Raw genomic sequence first — 17475 nt, 5'->3', positions numbered from 1 at the left:
AGCACCATTTGCTGAAGAGACTGTCTTTTCTCTGTTGTATATTCTTGATTCCTTTATTGAAGATTAATTAATTGTAGGTCTGTGGGTTTTATTTCTGGGCTCTTTATTCTGTTCCATTGATCCATATGTCTGTTTTTGTGCTAGTAACACACTGTTTTGATTACTGTAGCTTTTTTGTATTGTCTGAAGTCTGGGAGGGTGATGCCTCCAGCTTTGTTCTTTTTCCTAATTATTGCTTTGGCAATTCTGAGTCTTTTGTGATTCCATATAAATTTTAGGATATTTATTCTGATTCTGTGAAAAATGTCATGGTAATTTGATAGAGATCACATTAAATCTGTAGATTGCTTTGGGCACGGTGGCTATTTTAACAGTATTCATTCTTCCAATCTAAGAGCATGAGGTATCTTTCCATTCATTTAAATCATCTTTAATTTCCTTTATCAGTTTTTTTATAGTTCTCACCTCCTTGGTCAGGTTTATTCCTAAGTATTTTATTTTTTGATGTGATTTTTAAAGGAATGGTTTTTGTACTTTCCTTTTCTGATATTTTATTGTTAGTGTATAGAAAATGCAATGGATTTCTGTATGTTAATCTTATATCCTGCAACTTTGCTGAATTCATTTGTCAGTTCTAGTAGTTTTTGTGTGGATTCTTTAGGGTTTTCTATATATAGTATCATGTCATCCACATATAGTGACAATTTTACCTCTTTTCTTCCAGTTTGGATCCCTTTTATTTCTCTTTCTTGTCTGATTGCTGTGGCTAGGACTTCCAATGCTATGTTGAATAGAAGTGGTGAGAGTGGGCAACCTTGTATTGTTCCAGATTTTAGTGGGAAGGCTTTCAGTTTTTCACCTTTGAGTATTATGCTGGCTGTGAGTTTGTCATAAAGAGCTTTTATTATGTTGAAATATGTTCCCTCTGTACCCACTTTGGTAACAGTTTTTATCATGAATGGATGTTGAATTTCACCAAATGCTTTTTCTGCATCTATTGACATGATCATGTGGTTTTTGTCTTTTCTTTTGTTGATGTGGTGTATCACATTGATTGATTAGTGTATGTTGAGCCATCCTTGTGACACTGGGTTGAATCCAACTTGATCACGGTATATGATCTCTTTTATGTGTTGTTGGATTCGGTTTGGTAATATTTTGTTAAGAATTTTTTCATCTATGTTCATCAAAGATATTGGCCTGCAATTTTCTTTTTTGGTAGTGTCTTTGGTTTTGTTATAAGGGTGATGGTGGCTTCATAGAATGACTTTGAAAGTGTTCCCCCCTCTTCCATCTTTTGGAATAGTTTGAGAAGGATTGGTGTAAGTTCTTCTTTGTGTGTTTTGTAGAATTCCGTAGTGAAGCCATCCAGTCCTGGACTTTTGTTTGCAGGGAGTTGTTTTTTTTTTTTTTAAATTAGATTCTGTTTCACTTCTAGTGATCAGTCTATTCAAATTACCTATTTCTTCTTGATTTAGTTTTGGTGGACTGCATGTTTCTATGTTGTCCCATTTTTGGGCATATAATTGTTCATAGTATTCTCTCTGTCTCTCTTTTTTTTTTTTTTTTTTTGTATATCTGTGGTATTGGTTGCTATTTCTCCTCTTTCATTATTTTATTTATTTGGACACTCTCTTTTCTTCTTGGTGATCCTGGCCAGAGGTTTGTTGATTTTGTTTACTCTTTCAAAAAAGAAGCTCTTGGTTTTATTGATTTTTCTATTTTTTAAATCTCTATTTATTTCCTCTCTGATCTTTATAATTTCTTTCCTTTTACTGACTTTAGGTTTTGTTTATTCTTCTTTTTCTAATTCTTTTAGGTGGTAGATTAGGTTGTTCTTTTGAGATTTTCCTTGTTTTTTGAGGAAGGTCTGTATTGCTGTGAACTTCCCTCTTAAGACTGCTTTTGTTGCATCCCGTAGATTTTGTGTGGTTGTGTTTTCATTGTCATTTGTCTCAAGGTATTTTAAAATTCATTCTTTGATTTTATCATTGACCCATTGGTTTTTAGTAGCATGTTGTTTAGTCTCCATGTAATCATTTTTTTCTTGCTTCTCTCTCTGTGGTTGATTTCTAGTTTCATGCCATTGTGGTTAGAAAAGATGCTTGAAATAATTTCTATCCTCTTAAATTTGTTGAGGCTTGTTTTGTGTCCTTGTATGCAGTCTATCCTAGAGAATATTCCATGTGCACTTGAAAAGAATGTATATTCTGGGGTTTTTTTGGATATAGTGTCCTGAAAATATCAATTAAGGCTAACTGTTCTATTGTGTCATTTAGGATCTCTGTTGCCTTATTGATTTTCTGTCTGGAAGATCTGTCCATTGATGTTAGTGGGGTATTTATGTCTCCTACTATAGTGTATTTCCATCAATTTCTCACTTTATGTCTGTTAGTATTTGTTTTATGTATTTAGGTGCTCCTATATTGGGAACATGTATGTTAATGAGTATAATATCCTCTTCTTGTATTGATCTTTTATCATTATATAGTGTCCTTCTTTATCTTTCTTTATGTCCTTTGTTTTAAAGTCTATTTTGTCTGATATCAGTATTGCTAATGCCACTTTCTTGTCATTTCCATTTGCATGAAATATCTTTTTCCATCCCCTCACTTTCACTCTATGTGTGTCCTTTGCCCTGAAGTGGGTCTCTTGTAGGCAGCATATTGTAGCCTCTTGTTTTATTATCCAGTCTGCCACTGTATGTCTTTTTTTTTTTTTTTTTTTTTGGAGGGTAGAGGTAATTAGGTTTATTTATTTATTTATTTTTAAATGGAGGTACTGGGGATTGAACCCAGGACCTCATACATGCTAGGCATGCACTCTACCACTGAGCTATGCCCCCCCCCAACTATATGTCTTTTGATTAGAGCATTTAGTCCATTGACATTTAAGGTAATTATTGATAAGTATATATTGCCATTTTAAACCTTGTTTTCCAGTTGATTTTATATTTCTTCTTCATTCCTTTCTTTTTCTTTTTGTTTTTACTTTTGTGATTTGATGATTTTTCTTTTGTATTATACTTGAGTTCTCTTCTTTTTGGTTTTTGTTACTCTATAGTATGCTTTTGATATGTGGTTACCCTGTTTTTCAAGTATGTTAACCCATTACTGTATCTACTTGCTTTAAACTGGTAGTCATATAGGCTCAAACACATTCAGGAAAAAGAAAGGAGAAAAAACCCCTACATTTTCTTACTCCTCTCCTTCACATATTATTATTTTGATGTCCTCTTTTACATCTTTATGTTTATTCTTTTGCTGTTCATTGTAGTTATCATCACATTTCCAATTGTGATTTTCTCTATTCTGTAGATTATTGCTTCTTTTCTGTTTAGAGAAGACCTTTCAATGTTTCTTTTAGGATAGGTTTAGTATTGCTTTATTCTTTTAATTTTGGCTTGTCTGAGAAATTCTTTATCTCTCCTTCTATTCTAAATGATAATCCTCCTGGGTAGAGTATCCTAGGTTACAGGTTTTTCCCTTTTAGGACTTTGAATGTATCTTGCCACTCCCCTCTGGCCTGTGAAGTTTCTACAGAGAAATCAGCTGATAGCCTGGGGGTTCCCTTGTAACTAACTGTTTTTCTCTTGCTGCCTTTAGAATCTTCTCTTTATCTTTAACTTTTGCCATTTTAATTATAATATGTCTTGGTATTGGTCTTTGGGGCTCATCTTGTTTGGGACCTCTGTGTTTACTGTACATGGATATCTGTTTCCTTCTTTAGGTCTGGGAAATTTTCAGCCATAATGTCTTCAAATACATTTTCAATCCCTTTTTCTCTTTCTTCTCTTTCTGGGACCCCATTATGCATAGATCAGCGTGCTTTATATTATCCCATAGGTCTTTTACCTTATTTTCTATTTTTTTCATTTGTTTTTCTGTCTGTTGTTCTGATTTGGTGATTTTCATTATTCTATCTTCCAGATCACTTATTCATTCTTCTGCATTGTTTAATTTACTGTTTATTGCCTTTAGCTTGGCTTTCATCTCAGCAAATGAGTTTTCTAATTTTACTTGGCTCCTCTTTATAGTTTCTAGCTCTTTATTACAATGATCTGCATTTCTATTGATAGCCTTTCTTAATTCCTTCAGTATTTTTATTATCTCCTTTTTGAACTTGTGATAGTAGACTGGAGAGTTCTCTTTCATTGTTTGTTCTTTAAGGAGATTTGTCTTGTTCTTTTAATTGGGAGTGTCTCCTTTGATTCTTCATTTTACTTATATTTCTGACTCTGAATTTAGGAGTAATAGTTATCTACTGTGATCTTGAAGGGTTGTTTTTTTCAAGTGGGAGCACCCCTGTGTAGACTGTGCACATCTTTTTGTCATGAGGGCTGTTTTTAGTATGGATGCTTGACACATCTTTCCTCCATGTATGCTGGCTGTTATCCCCTTGATAGGGGGTGTAGTTGGTGTAGTGGTGACCAGAGCCTGCACTGGATGTTGAGTAGGGCCTCCTCTTGGCTCTGTGGTTGTCACAGCCCTGTCGGGGACAGGGTCTGCTCCCCACTTGTTGGCATAGAAGCCCCCAGATCCATTTCTGAGCTGCAGTGTGAGGTATGTGGGACTGGAGTGCTTCCAGTGAGCCACTGAGCCACTCCTCCTCCACAGGAGCTGTCCACTGGGAAGTGCACTCTGTGATGTTGTCTGTCACCTGTTGTGTAGGCTCACAAAGTACACTGTTGTTGGCACTGCCCAAGGCCCTACTTCAGCCATGGGAATTAAAGTAGTCTGTCCGGGTGTCCCTCAGGTGCTATGCTCACAAAGTCACCAGTGCAGATCCACTGAAGTCAGGCATCAGGGCTTACCATACTTGCATGTAGTCATGCAGTTGGATCCACTGTGGGAGCTACAGAGTCAGCCCAGATCCCAGCCCTGCCTCTGCATGTGCACCCACTGCTAACTCCAGACATGCCCCAGCCATGCACCAGTAATCTGCTCAGATGTCCCGCAAGGCACTGAGCTTACAAAGGCACAGGTGGCATAAATCCACCAAAGCCACCTGGGACACAGCTCAGATTTCAGCCCCGCTTCCGAAGTTACATGGCCCCTGGAAATAGACTCAGATTTCTGCCCTGCCTTAGCTTGGGAGCAACCTGTCAGCACTTGTGCTCTCCCAGGGCTCTTAGAGGCAGAGCTGTGCTGGCTGTGAGCACACTGAGAAGGGGGCTGCTATTGCAGGGTCCTGCTCCTCCCTTTGCATGCACACATTTACAGTGGGGCTTCTACGGTGGAGCAATGCTGGCTATGAGCATGCTGAGAAAGAGGCTGCTATGGCAGGGTACTGCTCCTCCCTTCATGTGCATGTCTTAACAATGGGGTTTCTATGGCAGAGCCACACCCCTGTAAGCATGCCAAGAAAGAGGCTGCTATGGTGGGGTCCCGCCCCTTCCTTCACTCAAGTTAACAATGGGGCTTTTTATAGCAGACCCAGGCTCCATTGCACACACTCCCAGTTGTGGCCCATACCACACTCCAGCCCAAGGAGCCCAGTCATCTCCCTGGGTCTGTCCTCTAAAGCTTGAATTTCAGCATCTAGCCCCAGCGTGTACCAGCAGACGTGCGTCTTGGGCTGAGGAGTGCAGCGAGGTGGCATGGACCCTCTGTGCTGGGCTCTCTCTGTTCTGCCTGCTGCAAACTGGCTGCTGTATTCTCCTTCGAGCCTCCGAAGCGCCCTTTCTGTCCTGGCTGAACTCCCCACTGGTGAAGGGGCTTCCCAGGGTGAGGGAACCTTTCCTCTTTCACAGCTCTCTCCCAGGGGTACAGGTCCTGTCTCAATTCTTTTTTTTTTTTTTTTGTCCTACCTGGTTATGTGGTGATCTTTTTTGTAGTTTTGATTGTATAAGAGCTTCTGCAAGAGTTCAGGAGGTATTCTGTGAAAATTGTTCCATATGTAGATGTATTTTTGATGTACTTGTAGGGGGAGGTGAGCTCCATGTCCTTCTCTTTCACCATCTTGATCCTGAGCCCATTCCTCAATAAATTTCTTAATTTTCTGTTAAACAAGTGGCCCAGTAGAAAGAAGTTATTAGAACATTTTTATCTGATCCTCACATTCTCAGGCTCCCTAGATGGGCAACTTTCAGAAATTAACCCACCCACTGCCTGCTCTGGGGGGGCGGGGTGTGTGTGTGTGTGTGTGTGTATCCAAATCTTTTACTACAAATTAGAGCACTTGAGGCTTTACTTTCCAAAGCCAAAACCCACTTTGGTTTGGTGTTTCACTTTCTAGGATCTGAAGCCACTCTATGCCAACCGGTGCCACTATGTCCCCAAGACATCCCAGAAGGAAGCTGAGGAGGTAAGAGCCAGAATGAGGCTGCATGTCTTACCTTTTGGGAAAGTTTCCTGTTCTGCCTAGAACCCCCTTTCTTTTACTCCTTTACTCAGGCCTACACCTTGCTGTGAGGTTTCTTTAGTTGATTTGTTCAGTGGGTCAGAGCACAGTGCTAATGGGGCTATGGTCATAGGTTAGAGCATCAGGAGGCCTAATCAGATTTACTTTGTTCTGTGGCCACAGGCTGCCCCTCTGACCCTAGCAGGCAGCCTCTCAGTGTGTGGCTTTGATCCCAAGAGGGACAGATGAGAGTACGGAGGCCACAGGGCAGGCCCCTCCCCCATTGCTGTGGCTGATGGTTCAGCTGCCTGGACTCTATGTCCAGCTGGAAGAGAAGCAGGAGCCCCACCAAGGCCCCAGGCCTGGACCAGGGAGGCAGAGCCTGAGTCCCACATTCAGGTGTCAGGAAGCCAAATGAGGGTAATTGAGAAGCCTGGTCCACTTTGACACTCTGGGGAGACCTGGACTGCTGGCCCGGCCCCTCTGATGACACCTCCAAGAGGCCAGTCTCATAACGCTTGCATGGACACACAAGGTGTGTCTCTCCTGCCCTGCACAGCTCTCCTTGCATTCCATGTGGCCTCACACAGAACTTGAGGCAGTGGGTGGTGAGGTAAAGCTCGACTCCAGGTCATTTTTGGGCAGCTTTCATTTCAGTTCACAATCTTCGTTCCCCATCCCAGAGACACCTTTAATATGAAACTCTACCATGTGCTTCTAGGAACCTCGACCATTTGGTACTCTATTAACCTCAAATTGAAAGTCAACCTCCCCGTCACCCCCAAGAATAATTAGAAAAATGGTAACTTTGTGATTGGGAGAAAAGGGAGACAAGTGGATGTAAAATGGCAATCACATTGCCCAAGTTCAGGGGAAGCCATTCTCCATAAAATACAGTGTGAGCAGTGCCCTTGGAGTCAGGCAAAGCGGTGACCCTGCTCCAAAGGCATCGGGGAAAATACTTCAATTACAGCTCTTCCATTGACTTGCTCCATTTTCCTTCCCCAGTCACCAATTTACCATTTTTCGAACTATTCTTGGGTTAGGAGGGAGGAGCAGAAATGTGTATGTGCCAACAGCTTATCAGAAAGGCATGAGCTTTTGTATGAAGGACCCAATATAGAAAAATATGCCCATTTACTACCAATATTCTCTATAACACAGCAAAACAAATTTACAAACACTCCATTGCATCTGTATGGGAGTCTGGGAGAGCCTGGAAAATTTCTCACAAGCGAGAGACAGTAAATGGAAATTACTTTTTAATTTTTTTTGCAAACTCAACATGTATAAAATGTCATTACTATTTTCTTGATTCCATTGTGATCACTTTCTTGTGTTAACTTGGTGACTGTACAGATGTTAATAATGACTTCCACAGGTTTGCTTGTAACCCTGGTCCCCCTAACCCTATTTTTCCTATATAAGGTCATAAGTTCCTCAACCAAAAATTCTCCTTCCGCGAGGGTTATGAGGAACCTTACCCAGGCAGCTAGAGAGGTACTATTGTACTTCAGAGTGCATGTGATGGCCCCTCTGTCTTCCCTCCCATCTGATCCCCATCCCTCCTCTACCCTGATTTTCCTTCCACTCGTATCCTCATTTCCTACTGTCCATTTGTTCTTCTGTCTGTCCTTCCATCTGTCCTTCCTCCTCTCCATCTCCATCCTTCAGGGATGGGGCACTGAGGGCTGTGGCTGTGGCTGGACACGAGCCCAGCTACACAGTGACTTACCTCACACACAGGTTCAGCCAGCCACCGGCCCAGCCCCATCCCTCGTGTTCATTTCACAGCCATCCTTACCGTCTCCATCAGTCACTAACTCAAGTTTCCAATCCCAGAGGGTCCTACCTCCTATCCAATGCCATCTCATCTCTTCACTGTTGTGTGCCCTCAGGTGAACTGCCCTCACCTCAGCCGTGGATTCTGCACACCTCGCATCCGGGGCAACACCTGCTTCTGCTGTGACCTCTACAACTGCGGCAAGTGAGTGCTGAGGTCCTGGGCACAGGGATGATTATTTGGCCACAATGGCATGAAAAGGGCTAGTGTGGGGGAAGGGCGCCTGGTAGGGATCAGAGAAGTAGAAGACATTGGTCTGCCAACAGATTTCAGCTGACATGCATTAACTGCCTTCTCTGTTCCAGGCATCGTGCTCAGTGTTCTCAAATATCTGATCTCATTTAATTCTTATCTGTGATGTATGGAGAATTATTATCCCCATTTCACAGATGATAAGAGTGAGGCTCAGAGGCAACGGACAACTAGCCCAAGGTGACACAGAATTTAAAAATGGTAGAGGTAGGATTCAAACCCCGTTCTAAGTCCAAGTTCAACAACATTCAACAAATAGTCATTGAGCACTTTGTGCCTGGCCCTGTTCCAGACACTGGAGATTCAGCAGCCAACAAAACAAGGTCCTTGCCCTCGTGGAGCTTATATTTTATTAGGGAAGAGTGTCAATAAACACGTGAATATATACCATGCCAAGTGTTGATCAGAGCTCTGAAAAAAAAAATGAAGCAGGAGAGATAGGTAGACAAAGTGGAGACTGTGTGTGCCCCATTATATGGAGTAGCCAGGAAAGACCTCTTTGAGGAGGTGAAATTTGTGAAGAGCCCTGAATGATGTGAGAGGGCAGCCCAAGTAGATACTTGGGTAAAGAATGTCTCGGAGGGAACAGCAAGTGCAAAGGCCCTGAGGCAGGAGCTGGCTTGGTGCTTGTTCTGCTAAAGCATGTTTAGGTGCCAGGAATACAGAGACTCCTGCTAAGAAGTTCACAAACTAGTAAGGATGACAGACATGGGAGCCACTAATTACAATAGTGTGTGCAGAGATCCATGGACGTACTGGGGAGCCTCATGACACAAATGACTGAAAGTCAGAGTTGCTGGGGGCAGGAGGTGGTGTCAAGGAGGAGGTGATGTGGGAGCTGGGACTTCACGGATAAGTAGGGAGTTAGGAAGCAAACCCAAATGGGGTGGAGGTGGGGACCGTATTCCCAGCAGTGGTGGTGGTGTGGGTGGTTACACAAGGTAGTAGAAGGTGAGAGCAGGACTGTAGTCACAGATCAGATCATGGAGGGCTCATTGGCCATAGAGATGCCTTTGGACTTGACCCTGTAAGCAGTGGGGAGCCATCAAATGGTATGGCATGGAAGATGATTTGAATGGTTAGAGACTGGAGGCAGCTAGGGGGGCCACTTTAAGAGTCCAGCCCAAAGGGAATGGAGCCTAGATGAAGTTGGTTTGGGGACATTTGAAAGCAAGGAGTACTTTTAAGAGTAATTTAGAAGGTGGAAGAGACAAAAATGCGAGAGCAGGTGATGCCAAGCCTGAGTGGACAGCCATGCATGTGGGGCGTGTCAGCCAATGCCTGCCACGGACATATTTTCTTCAGACTCTCAATGCAGGGATGCTGAGGGCCAGAATGGGGAGGGTGGAAGGGAGGAGTTGGCCAAGGGGGCCTGGATGGAGGTAGATCGATCTAGAGGGGTCACATGGAAGCACCCCTTCCTTACTCCCTGCTCTCGGTGTTGGGGGGCCAGTTTCTCCTGTTTGAGGGTTAAGACTGACAGATCAGGGGTGGGGTGCGGGGGGAGGAGAAGAGGGACTCATAGCACTGGTCTCATTTCATTACAAGGCTTGGCAGCAGAGGAAGAGAAACTTAAAGACTCAAATGAGGCTTGGGGATTATCTGGAAGGTTCAATTATTCATGTTATAATAATAACTAACACTTGTAAAGGACTTCCCGCCTTCACAGCGGTGATGGAGAGCTGGCTATAATTGTACTTCCTGAGCCCATCCTTCCAAAAACGATCAAAGGAATGGAAAATAGGTCCTTGGGGAACTGGGGTTATTTTGCTATCTTTTCTCTTGCCTCCCCTTAACCCTCCCCCTGCTCTGTCCTTCCCGCTCTTTTTACCTTCTCCCTCGTCTCGACACCTCTCCTCCACCAGCTCCCCTCTCCGCACTCCTTTCCCATTTTGCGGCCTCCTGCGCCCGAGGCTGGGAGGTGGCCAGACCTGGGCCTGAGACCCCAGGAGGAGAGAGGAGGCCTGCTGGGAGAGAGACGTGATTCCTGGCTGGCACACCTTTCTCTCTGCAATTAGGTGTGTTTCTGGAAAAAAAGGTTTGACTAAACTAAACCCTACTTTAAATTCCATTTAGCTGAGCCCTTAGGTGAATTTTTTTTTAAGTGGAGACGCAAGGCCAATTTATCTTCCTGTCAATCTGAACTTCATAACCACTGACTTTCTTAAAGCAAGTTATGCCGGTATTGTCTTCAAGGCCCTAGAGGAATTTTATGAGGAGCTCTGCTAAACTCTGGGCTCCCTAAAGGCAGAGAACGTGACTTAATCTTATCTGCATCCTCAGGCCCCCAGCACAGGACGGGGCTTGAGTAAAGACCTGATGACAAAGGAGTGACATGTTTTGAAAAGGATCAGAAAGAGGAACACCTTTTACCCAGGAAAATAAACTACGAGACTAGGCAACTAAGAGGGGTCCTGAGGACACTGCCCCTTTAGACCTTCAAGCCTGGAAATGGTGTTCACCCACCTGGTGCCTGGAGACCAGTCTCAGGAGCCTTGCCCGGGCAGGTCTGCGGTGCTGAGATTCCAAGGGCAAAGCCACTAGAAAAGCACTTACCAAGCTTTTCATCAGGAAACAGTCCCACTCGGTCAGAAACCAAGGCCGTGAGACTTAAGAGGTGATGATCCTACAATAGAGGGAAAAGATTTTCCTTGACCCAAGGCTTTTTCCAGCCAGCTGAGGGGAGACTGAAACTCTAGGCCTAAGCATAGCTGGCAGCAAGCCTTCTGAGGCTGGGAGACTAATTTTGCCGAATGCATATTTGTTTTCCTCACACAAAGCCTATTTTTAATCAATTGCCAGCTCCTCCAGTCCATTTCCTGGAAGGGAGGCCAAGAAAAAAAAAAGTGGGAACCAAAACATCAGGCAGTCATTTGTACAGCGCTATGGAAACAGGGTTTCTACTGTCCCCTTGGAGCCACAGACCTTCTTTGACGTCAGGGGCAGTGAGGTTTTGATACCAAGCTTAGATGACTCCATCTCGTCTTGTGTGGGAAGGTGGCTTTCTCTAGGACACATCTCAGCGGCTGCCTTTCAGGACTTCACTCAGCTTTGAAGAGGTCAAGTCAAGATCGCTGGTTTTCAGTGTGTAACCTCCAGGACACGAAAGAAAATGGGGGTAGTTTGTGAACTGCTGCAGCTGGTAGTAAATCAAAAACGAGATGAGAGTTCACTTTCATTCATTCCTCCCTTTGCCAAACTTTCATTGAGCTCTTACTGTGTGCTGGGGACTGTTCTAGAAGAATAGAACATGACATCCCTAAAATATCATTTTGTCTTGAAGGAACTCAGTCCGCCAGGGGGATTGTGGGGAGAGGGATGTAGACAGATACACAGAATATGTGCAGTGAGAGAAATGCACCAAGGCTGCCCATTGCTGCTGCGGGCCACCAAGAGTTGGTGAACTGTTCCAGGTCCCTTTCAAAGAGCAGAAGGATGCCTTTCAGCCTTATCCAAGATCTGTTGCCTTTTACTTTGTTAAATGCGGACTGAAACACAGAGAGGTTAGTGGTTTCTCCAGGCACACCCAGCCAGTTGGGAGCAAGGCGGTGAAAGCCCACATTGGGTAATCAATCTTAAGATAAATGCAATGATCAGCACTCTTTGAACTCAGTTACTCATTCACTGAGTATCTATTGACGACCCATAACGTTTCTACCACTGAGCTGGGAGGCCGTGAGGGAGACACAAAAGAAGTGTGAGAGATGACCTTGCCCTCAAGAGGTTACAGTTTAGACGGAGCCTTCATGTCCACCTTGGCCTTGGGTGTAGCTTCAGGTACCCCACACAGTACTCAGCACTGAGTCAGCTCTCAGTAACTAACCATCGAATGAAGGGAATAACTGAATTATTGACATATGCAAAGTGCCAAACTAGGAAGGACAGACTGTCCGAGGCTGTGGGAGTCCAGGGGAAAAGCTAAGGAATGGGCACTGGGGTCCTTGAAGAAGGCGCTGGAGACGTGTGTGTTGAACTCTGAGCAGTGGGAGAGAGGAGGTTGTGCAGAGAACAGAAGGCAGCACCTCCCATGCAGGGGCAGAAATCTGAGCAATGGTCTGGAGTCAGTGCCCAGCGTGGCCAGTTTGGGGCCTCTGAGGTCTCCGGCCTGGCTGGAGTGTGGACACCATTTTGGAGTCGGATTATGGCAGACTGAGGAATTGGGACACTTTTCCCTGAAGGTGATGGGGAGCCACGGAAGGGTTTTGATTAAATGAATGACTGAGTTTTAAAAATGTTTTAGCAAGCTTAATCAGGCAGCAGTAGGGTATGGCAGGAGAGCCCTGCCGTCCTGGAGGCTTGAGGGAGGGAGCAGTGAAAAGGCACAAGATGGCATTTCGGGGCAGGGGGAGCTCTGCCCAGAGACTGAACCAAACAGAATCGTGACTCTCAAACAGAAACAAACCACATGAATTTGTTAAACCCTGAACCAGATCTAAGTATTAACATTCTTTTGCTTCATAGTTTAGTTAAAAAAAATTTAGTAGGTGCTGAACCCACACAAACTGAAACCAAACATATGTTCTCTACAACTACTGAATATTTTTAAATGAACTATTTTGTGGTCTGTGCCTTTTAAGTGTGACTGCCTTTAAGAGTAAGATTCAAAGGGTTGAATCATGTTGCCAGAGGCTGGCTCTTAGAAGGGAAAAATATAGCTACAGGTTTCCAGGGGGCTCTTCTCAGGTGCTGGAGTACTTTTGTGGGTCCACTCATTAAATCTGCCTGGCTCAGAGAGGTTAAGAAACTTGCTCAAGGTCAGTCAGTAAATAAGTGGCAGTGCCAGGTTTCACGTGCTGTCCGACTCCAGAGTCTGCTATGTCACATGGCCCACCTGTCCGCGCTACCAGCCCTCCCGCAGTGTATTAGGAGGTAGGCAAAATAATTTGGGGGAAGTCAGAGCTCATTCTTGAGCCCTCTGGGCTCCCCTACAATGCCCTGCTCACCTTCACACACTCGCCTGCCCTTTTCAGGGGCTGGTGCTTGTAAAGCTGTGCCCTTTCGAACCAGAAGTAATCCGTGTATCCTTCCTGTCCCATCCCCAGGCCTGAGTACCATGCCAACTGATGGGAGACACTCGTATACGCTTACGCGTGGCTCCTGAAAGGGCTGAAATCCAGTTCAAGTTCTGATGAATTGGAACACCTTTAAAATTCCACTATGGAAGCTTACTATTTAAAACAGTGGGTCTCAAATGAATTTGTTAACACAGATTCCAAAGCCTCATCCCAAGAGATTCTGCCAGATTTATTAGTAGGACTGGGGCTGGGCCTGGGAATCTGCCTGTTTAACCATCTCTTTCTCAAAGAGGCGTGCACACGTACACAGACCCACAGAGACATTGCAGGCACACACAAGTAACGCAGTGACACACACAAGCAGGCACACAGACACACTAACACAGATGATTCTGATGCAGGCTGTCCTGTAACCACCTGATTTCAAGTCCTTAGAGGAACACTGGCTTTAAAGAATTCTAAGGTAATTCATCTGCAAAGTTTCAAAGTCTTTTCTTGTGTGAATAATCCCTCCCAGCTTCATCGTGGAGGTTAACTTTTAATTTTTTTTTTCTTTTTAAGTTTTGGTGTTCTTATAGCAGAGGAGTCACATGTAACAACCTTTCTGACATCAGGGCATTGGGTGGTGACTTTAATTTTAAGAATCACAGTGTTTGAGATTTGTTACTGATTCCAGTGGCCAAGTTGTAAACTTGTTTACAACATCCAGGAAGACAGGAACTTTCATTTATTAATTTAACAGGTATTTCTATAGCACAGCAGTGAACAAAACAAACCAAGTCCTTGCCCTCACAGAGATCACATTCAAGTTGGGACTGGGGGCCAGACAGTGAGGAAGCAGACACGCTATGGAAGAATTAGGGAAGGGAAATGTGTGAGTCAGCTGGAGCTGCCATAACAAAAATACCATAGACTGGGTGGCTTAAACAACAGATCTTTATTTTCTCATAGTTCTGGGGACTGGAAGTCTGAGATCAGCACAGTCAGGGTCTGGTGATAGCCTTCTTCAGAGCTTGCAGACAGCCACCTTGTGGCCATGTCCTCACGTGGCCTTTCCTCAGCGTGTGCAGGCGTGTGGAGACATCACTCTTCCTCTTTTTGTAAAGCCACCAATCCTGTCGGATTAGGGCCTCATCCTTATGACCTCAGCTAACCTTCATTACCTCCTAAAAGCCCTTTGCCAAATACAGTCACCTTGAGAGTTAGGGCTTCAATATATGAATTTTGGAGGGGGACACAAGTCAGTTCATAGCAAGTCATGGGATGGAGAGTGACTGGGCTGGGTGGGGTTGGGGTGTCTTTGGACAGAGTGGTCAGGGAAGTCCTCTCCAAGGAGGTGATATGCAGATTTTGTGCAGGAACTCAGCTTTAGTTCTTTATTGGAATACTGGTTTTTGTTTCTTGGTGGTTTGTTTTGAGAGCAGAAACACTGAAATTGTTGAAGTCTGAATTCAGATTCCAGCTCTACCACTTAGGACTTGAGCAAGTTCCTAACCTCTCTGTGCTTCAGTTTCTTCATCTGTAAAACGGGAAGGGTGGTAGTACCTGCCTCATAGAACACTGAAAGGATTTGCAGTGCTGCCTAATAGAACCTTCTGTGAGGATGGAAATGTTCTGTAATCTGCTCTGTCCAGGACAGTAACCAGCCATGAGTATGGCTGTGGAGCACTTAACATGTGGCTGGTGAGACCAAAAAACTGAATTTTAAAATTTAATTTTACTTAATGTCAATGTAAATCGCCACCTGTGACTAGTAGCGGCCGTATTAGCACAGATTAAATGAATCCACCATGGAAAATACTTAGCCCCGAACCCGGCACGCAGCAAGTGTCAATAATTGTCATCTAGCATTAACGGTAGTGATAGTAACAAGTGTTTCTCAGCCAGGTAGGAGGGTTTTTTTTTTTTGGGTAAACAGCCATTAAGCTTTGATAGATTATAGTGTCTTGCTCCCTGAGTGCATACTTGGCTACGATGTCCCTCACAATGGCTCCCCACCCGCCCACCTGTCTTTTCCCTGAGCTGCATGCGTGGTAGCCGAAGCCCTAGGGGCCAGTCTGCTCCCCGGGGACTGACTGGAGTGTGCTTCTCCCTGCGCAGCCGGGTGGAGATCACCGGTGGCTACTACGAATACATTGACGTCAGCAGCTGCCAGGACATCATCCACCTCTACCACCTGCTCTGGTCCGCTACCATCCTCAACATCGTCGGCCTATTTCTGGGCATCATCACTGCTGCCGTCCTGGGGGGCTTTAAGGACATGGTAAGGAAGGAAGTGACTTCTCATTCTGCAGGGGCCCCCTCCCTCCCATCAGGGCCGGGCGAGGCTAGGCGGTCGGGGGCATTGGCGACCCATGTTTTGAAGTTAGGGGAACAGAAGACGTTGCTTCAAGAATGTAGCTGCCTTCAGACATCTCAGACATCTCAAGTCAAAGGAGCCAGTTCATGTCGTCAGTCTGCTAAGACTTCTTGTTAACATGAGTTGTCTATGTTCTTGAGGCACCTTCTGGGGGTGGGTGGGGTTCATGCTGATTATGTAAACATAGCTTTTCATTACCACCCACCTCCACCCACACACACACTTGTAGTAGAAACCTTTTTGGGTGGTTTTTCCACTAACAGACTTTGGGAGAGATGGAAGGAAGACATTTTTAGCTACAGGTAAGAGTACTGCTAGTCTCCCCCTCCCCCGGAATTTCATCCTGGACCTTGTCCAGAAAGAGCCTTGGGACTCTTTCTGCCTGCGAAGGGCCAGCCCTAGGCTAAGCTGCTTGTCAGATCTTGTCCTCAGCCTCAACCTCAGTCTCAGCCTCCCAGGGTCCCCTACCCTCCTCCTCAACTCTTTTCCATATTGGCGTGTGTGTCCGCAAAGGCGCCCCAGGACTCAGCACCCAGGAGGTGTTCTGTAATAGTAGGCGCCTTCCTTTGCTTTTAAAGCATTTCAAAGCATTTATTTGCTTATTTAATAAATCTTGATCTCTGATTATGGAGATAGTCGCTTTAGGGCGATAGTTATCAACCTGGCTTCAGATTAAATGGAATCACCTGAGGTGCTGTAAAAAAAAAAAAGTGCCTGGCCGCTCCTCCAGAGATGCTGGATCAATCGGTCTACATTGAAGCCCAGGCCTCAATACTTTTGTAAAAGCCCTCCGCCAGGTGATTGCAGTCTGCGGCCATGGCGCAGCACGGCTGCTTTAAAGAAATCTCCCACGTGTGTCGAAGAAATTATTTTGTGCCTAAAAAGGATTTTATTTTCACCCCAGAAATGAGGCAGATAACGCCTAGGCCCTTGGCTTTTCCTGTCCCATTTCGGGGTTGCTGAAGAACAGGAACCTGAAAGGCTGGACTGTCGAGAGGATGAGTAAGGGAGAGTGAAATGTGGGTAGGTCAAGGGAAGGAAATAACTCCTCAGTTTGGGGCAGCAAGTGGTCAGCGGACCCGCGCTGACTGGAGGTATTGAGTGTTCCTGCTGGTGACCATCAGTCAAGGTAAAGCCTTCCTGCTCAGCCCCGTCTGTCTTTCTCTTTTTTCTCTCTGGCTCTCATCCACACATTTCTCCTTCCCACACCCCTCCTCCCACCTGGGAAGCCCGAGCACTGAGCAGTGGGGGAGGCATCAAGGTAGGTGGGCCCCTTGGAGGGAGTGCGATGTTTGGGCCTGCAGGAGCTTTGGGGTGAGAGAGCTGTTTCTGGGTTGGGGCATCTTTGGAGAAAGATGAAGGTGAAGAGCAGGGGCGAGAGATTAGATTCATGAGGTGAGGGGACGAGTGGGAGTTAGAAGATGGGGCCGCCAAGGAGGAAGCCCTGCCTAGATGACTTTATTAAAACAAGACATGGTGTCGAAAATCCTGGGACAGCAACTAGGTAGGCCCACATAAAACCCTTGGCCTAAGTCCAGATGTGCGTGGTGGCTCGTGAGGCACCTCCTTCCTGGGCGGAATGCCCTGGGGGCCTCAGGGAGGCTGGGGGTGCAGGCTGATGAAAGGCATTCCCAAGGAGGGAGGGCGGGTGCCCAGGGCCATGA

At 45.1% G+C, this 17475-nt stretch overlaps 1 protein-coding gene across 3 annotated transcripts in view; it reads left to right on the top strand.

Moving 5' to 3' along the window:
- Positions 1 to 17475, top strand: part of TMEM255A (transmembrane protein 255A) — a 56551-nt gene that overhangs the window by 23506 nt on the left and 15570 nt on the right. For 2 of the 3 annotated variants that reach the window (XM_074359982.1, XM_010963949.3), the window contains exons 5-7: positions 6238 to 6306; positions 8241 to 8329; positions 15553 to 15715. In XM_074359982.1, coding sequence (XP_074216083.1) covers positions 6238 to 6306; positions 8241 to 8329; positions 15553 to 15715 — 321 coding nt within the window. Of the gene's footprint in view, positions 1 to 5399; positions 5727 to 6237; positions 6307 to 8240; positions 8330 to 15552; positions 15716 to 17475 lie in introns of those variants that run through there. The other variant, XM_045523303.2, reaches the window with a different exon arrangement.

Source organism: Camelus bactrianus, chromosome X (genome assembly GCF_048773025.1).
Source record: "Camelus bactrianus isolate YW-2024 breed Bactrian camel chromosome X, ASM4877302v1, whole genome shotgun sequence".
NCBI lineage: Eukaryota > Metazoa > Chordata > Mammalia > Artiodactyla > Camelidae > Camelus > Camelus bactrianus.
Note: the sequence above shows the minus strand (reverse complement) of the source record. Positions and strands in the feature narration are given on the sequence as shown.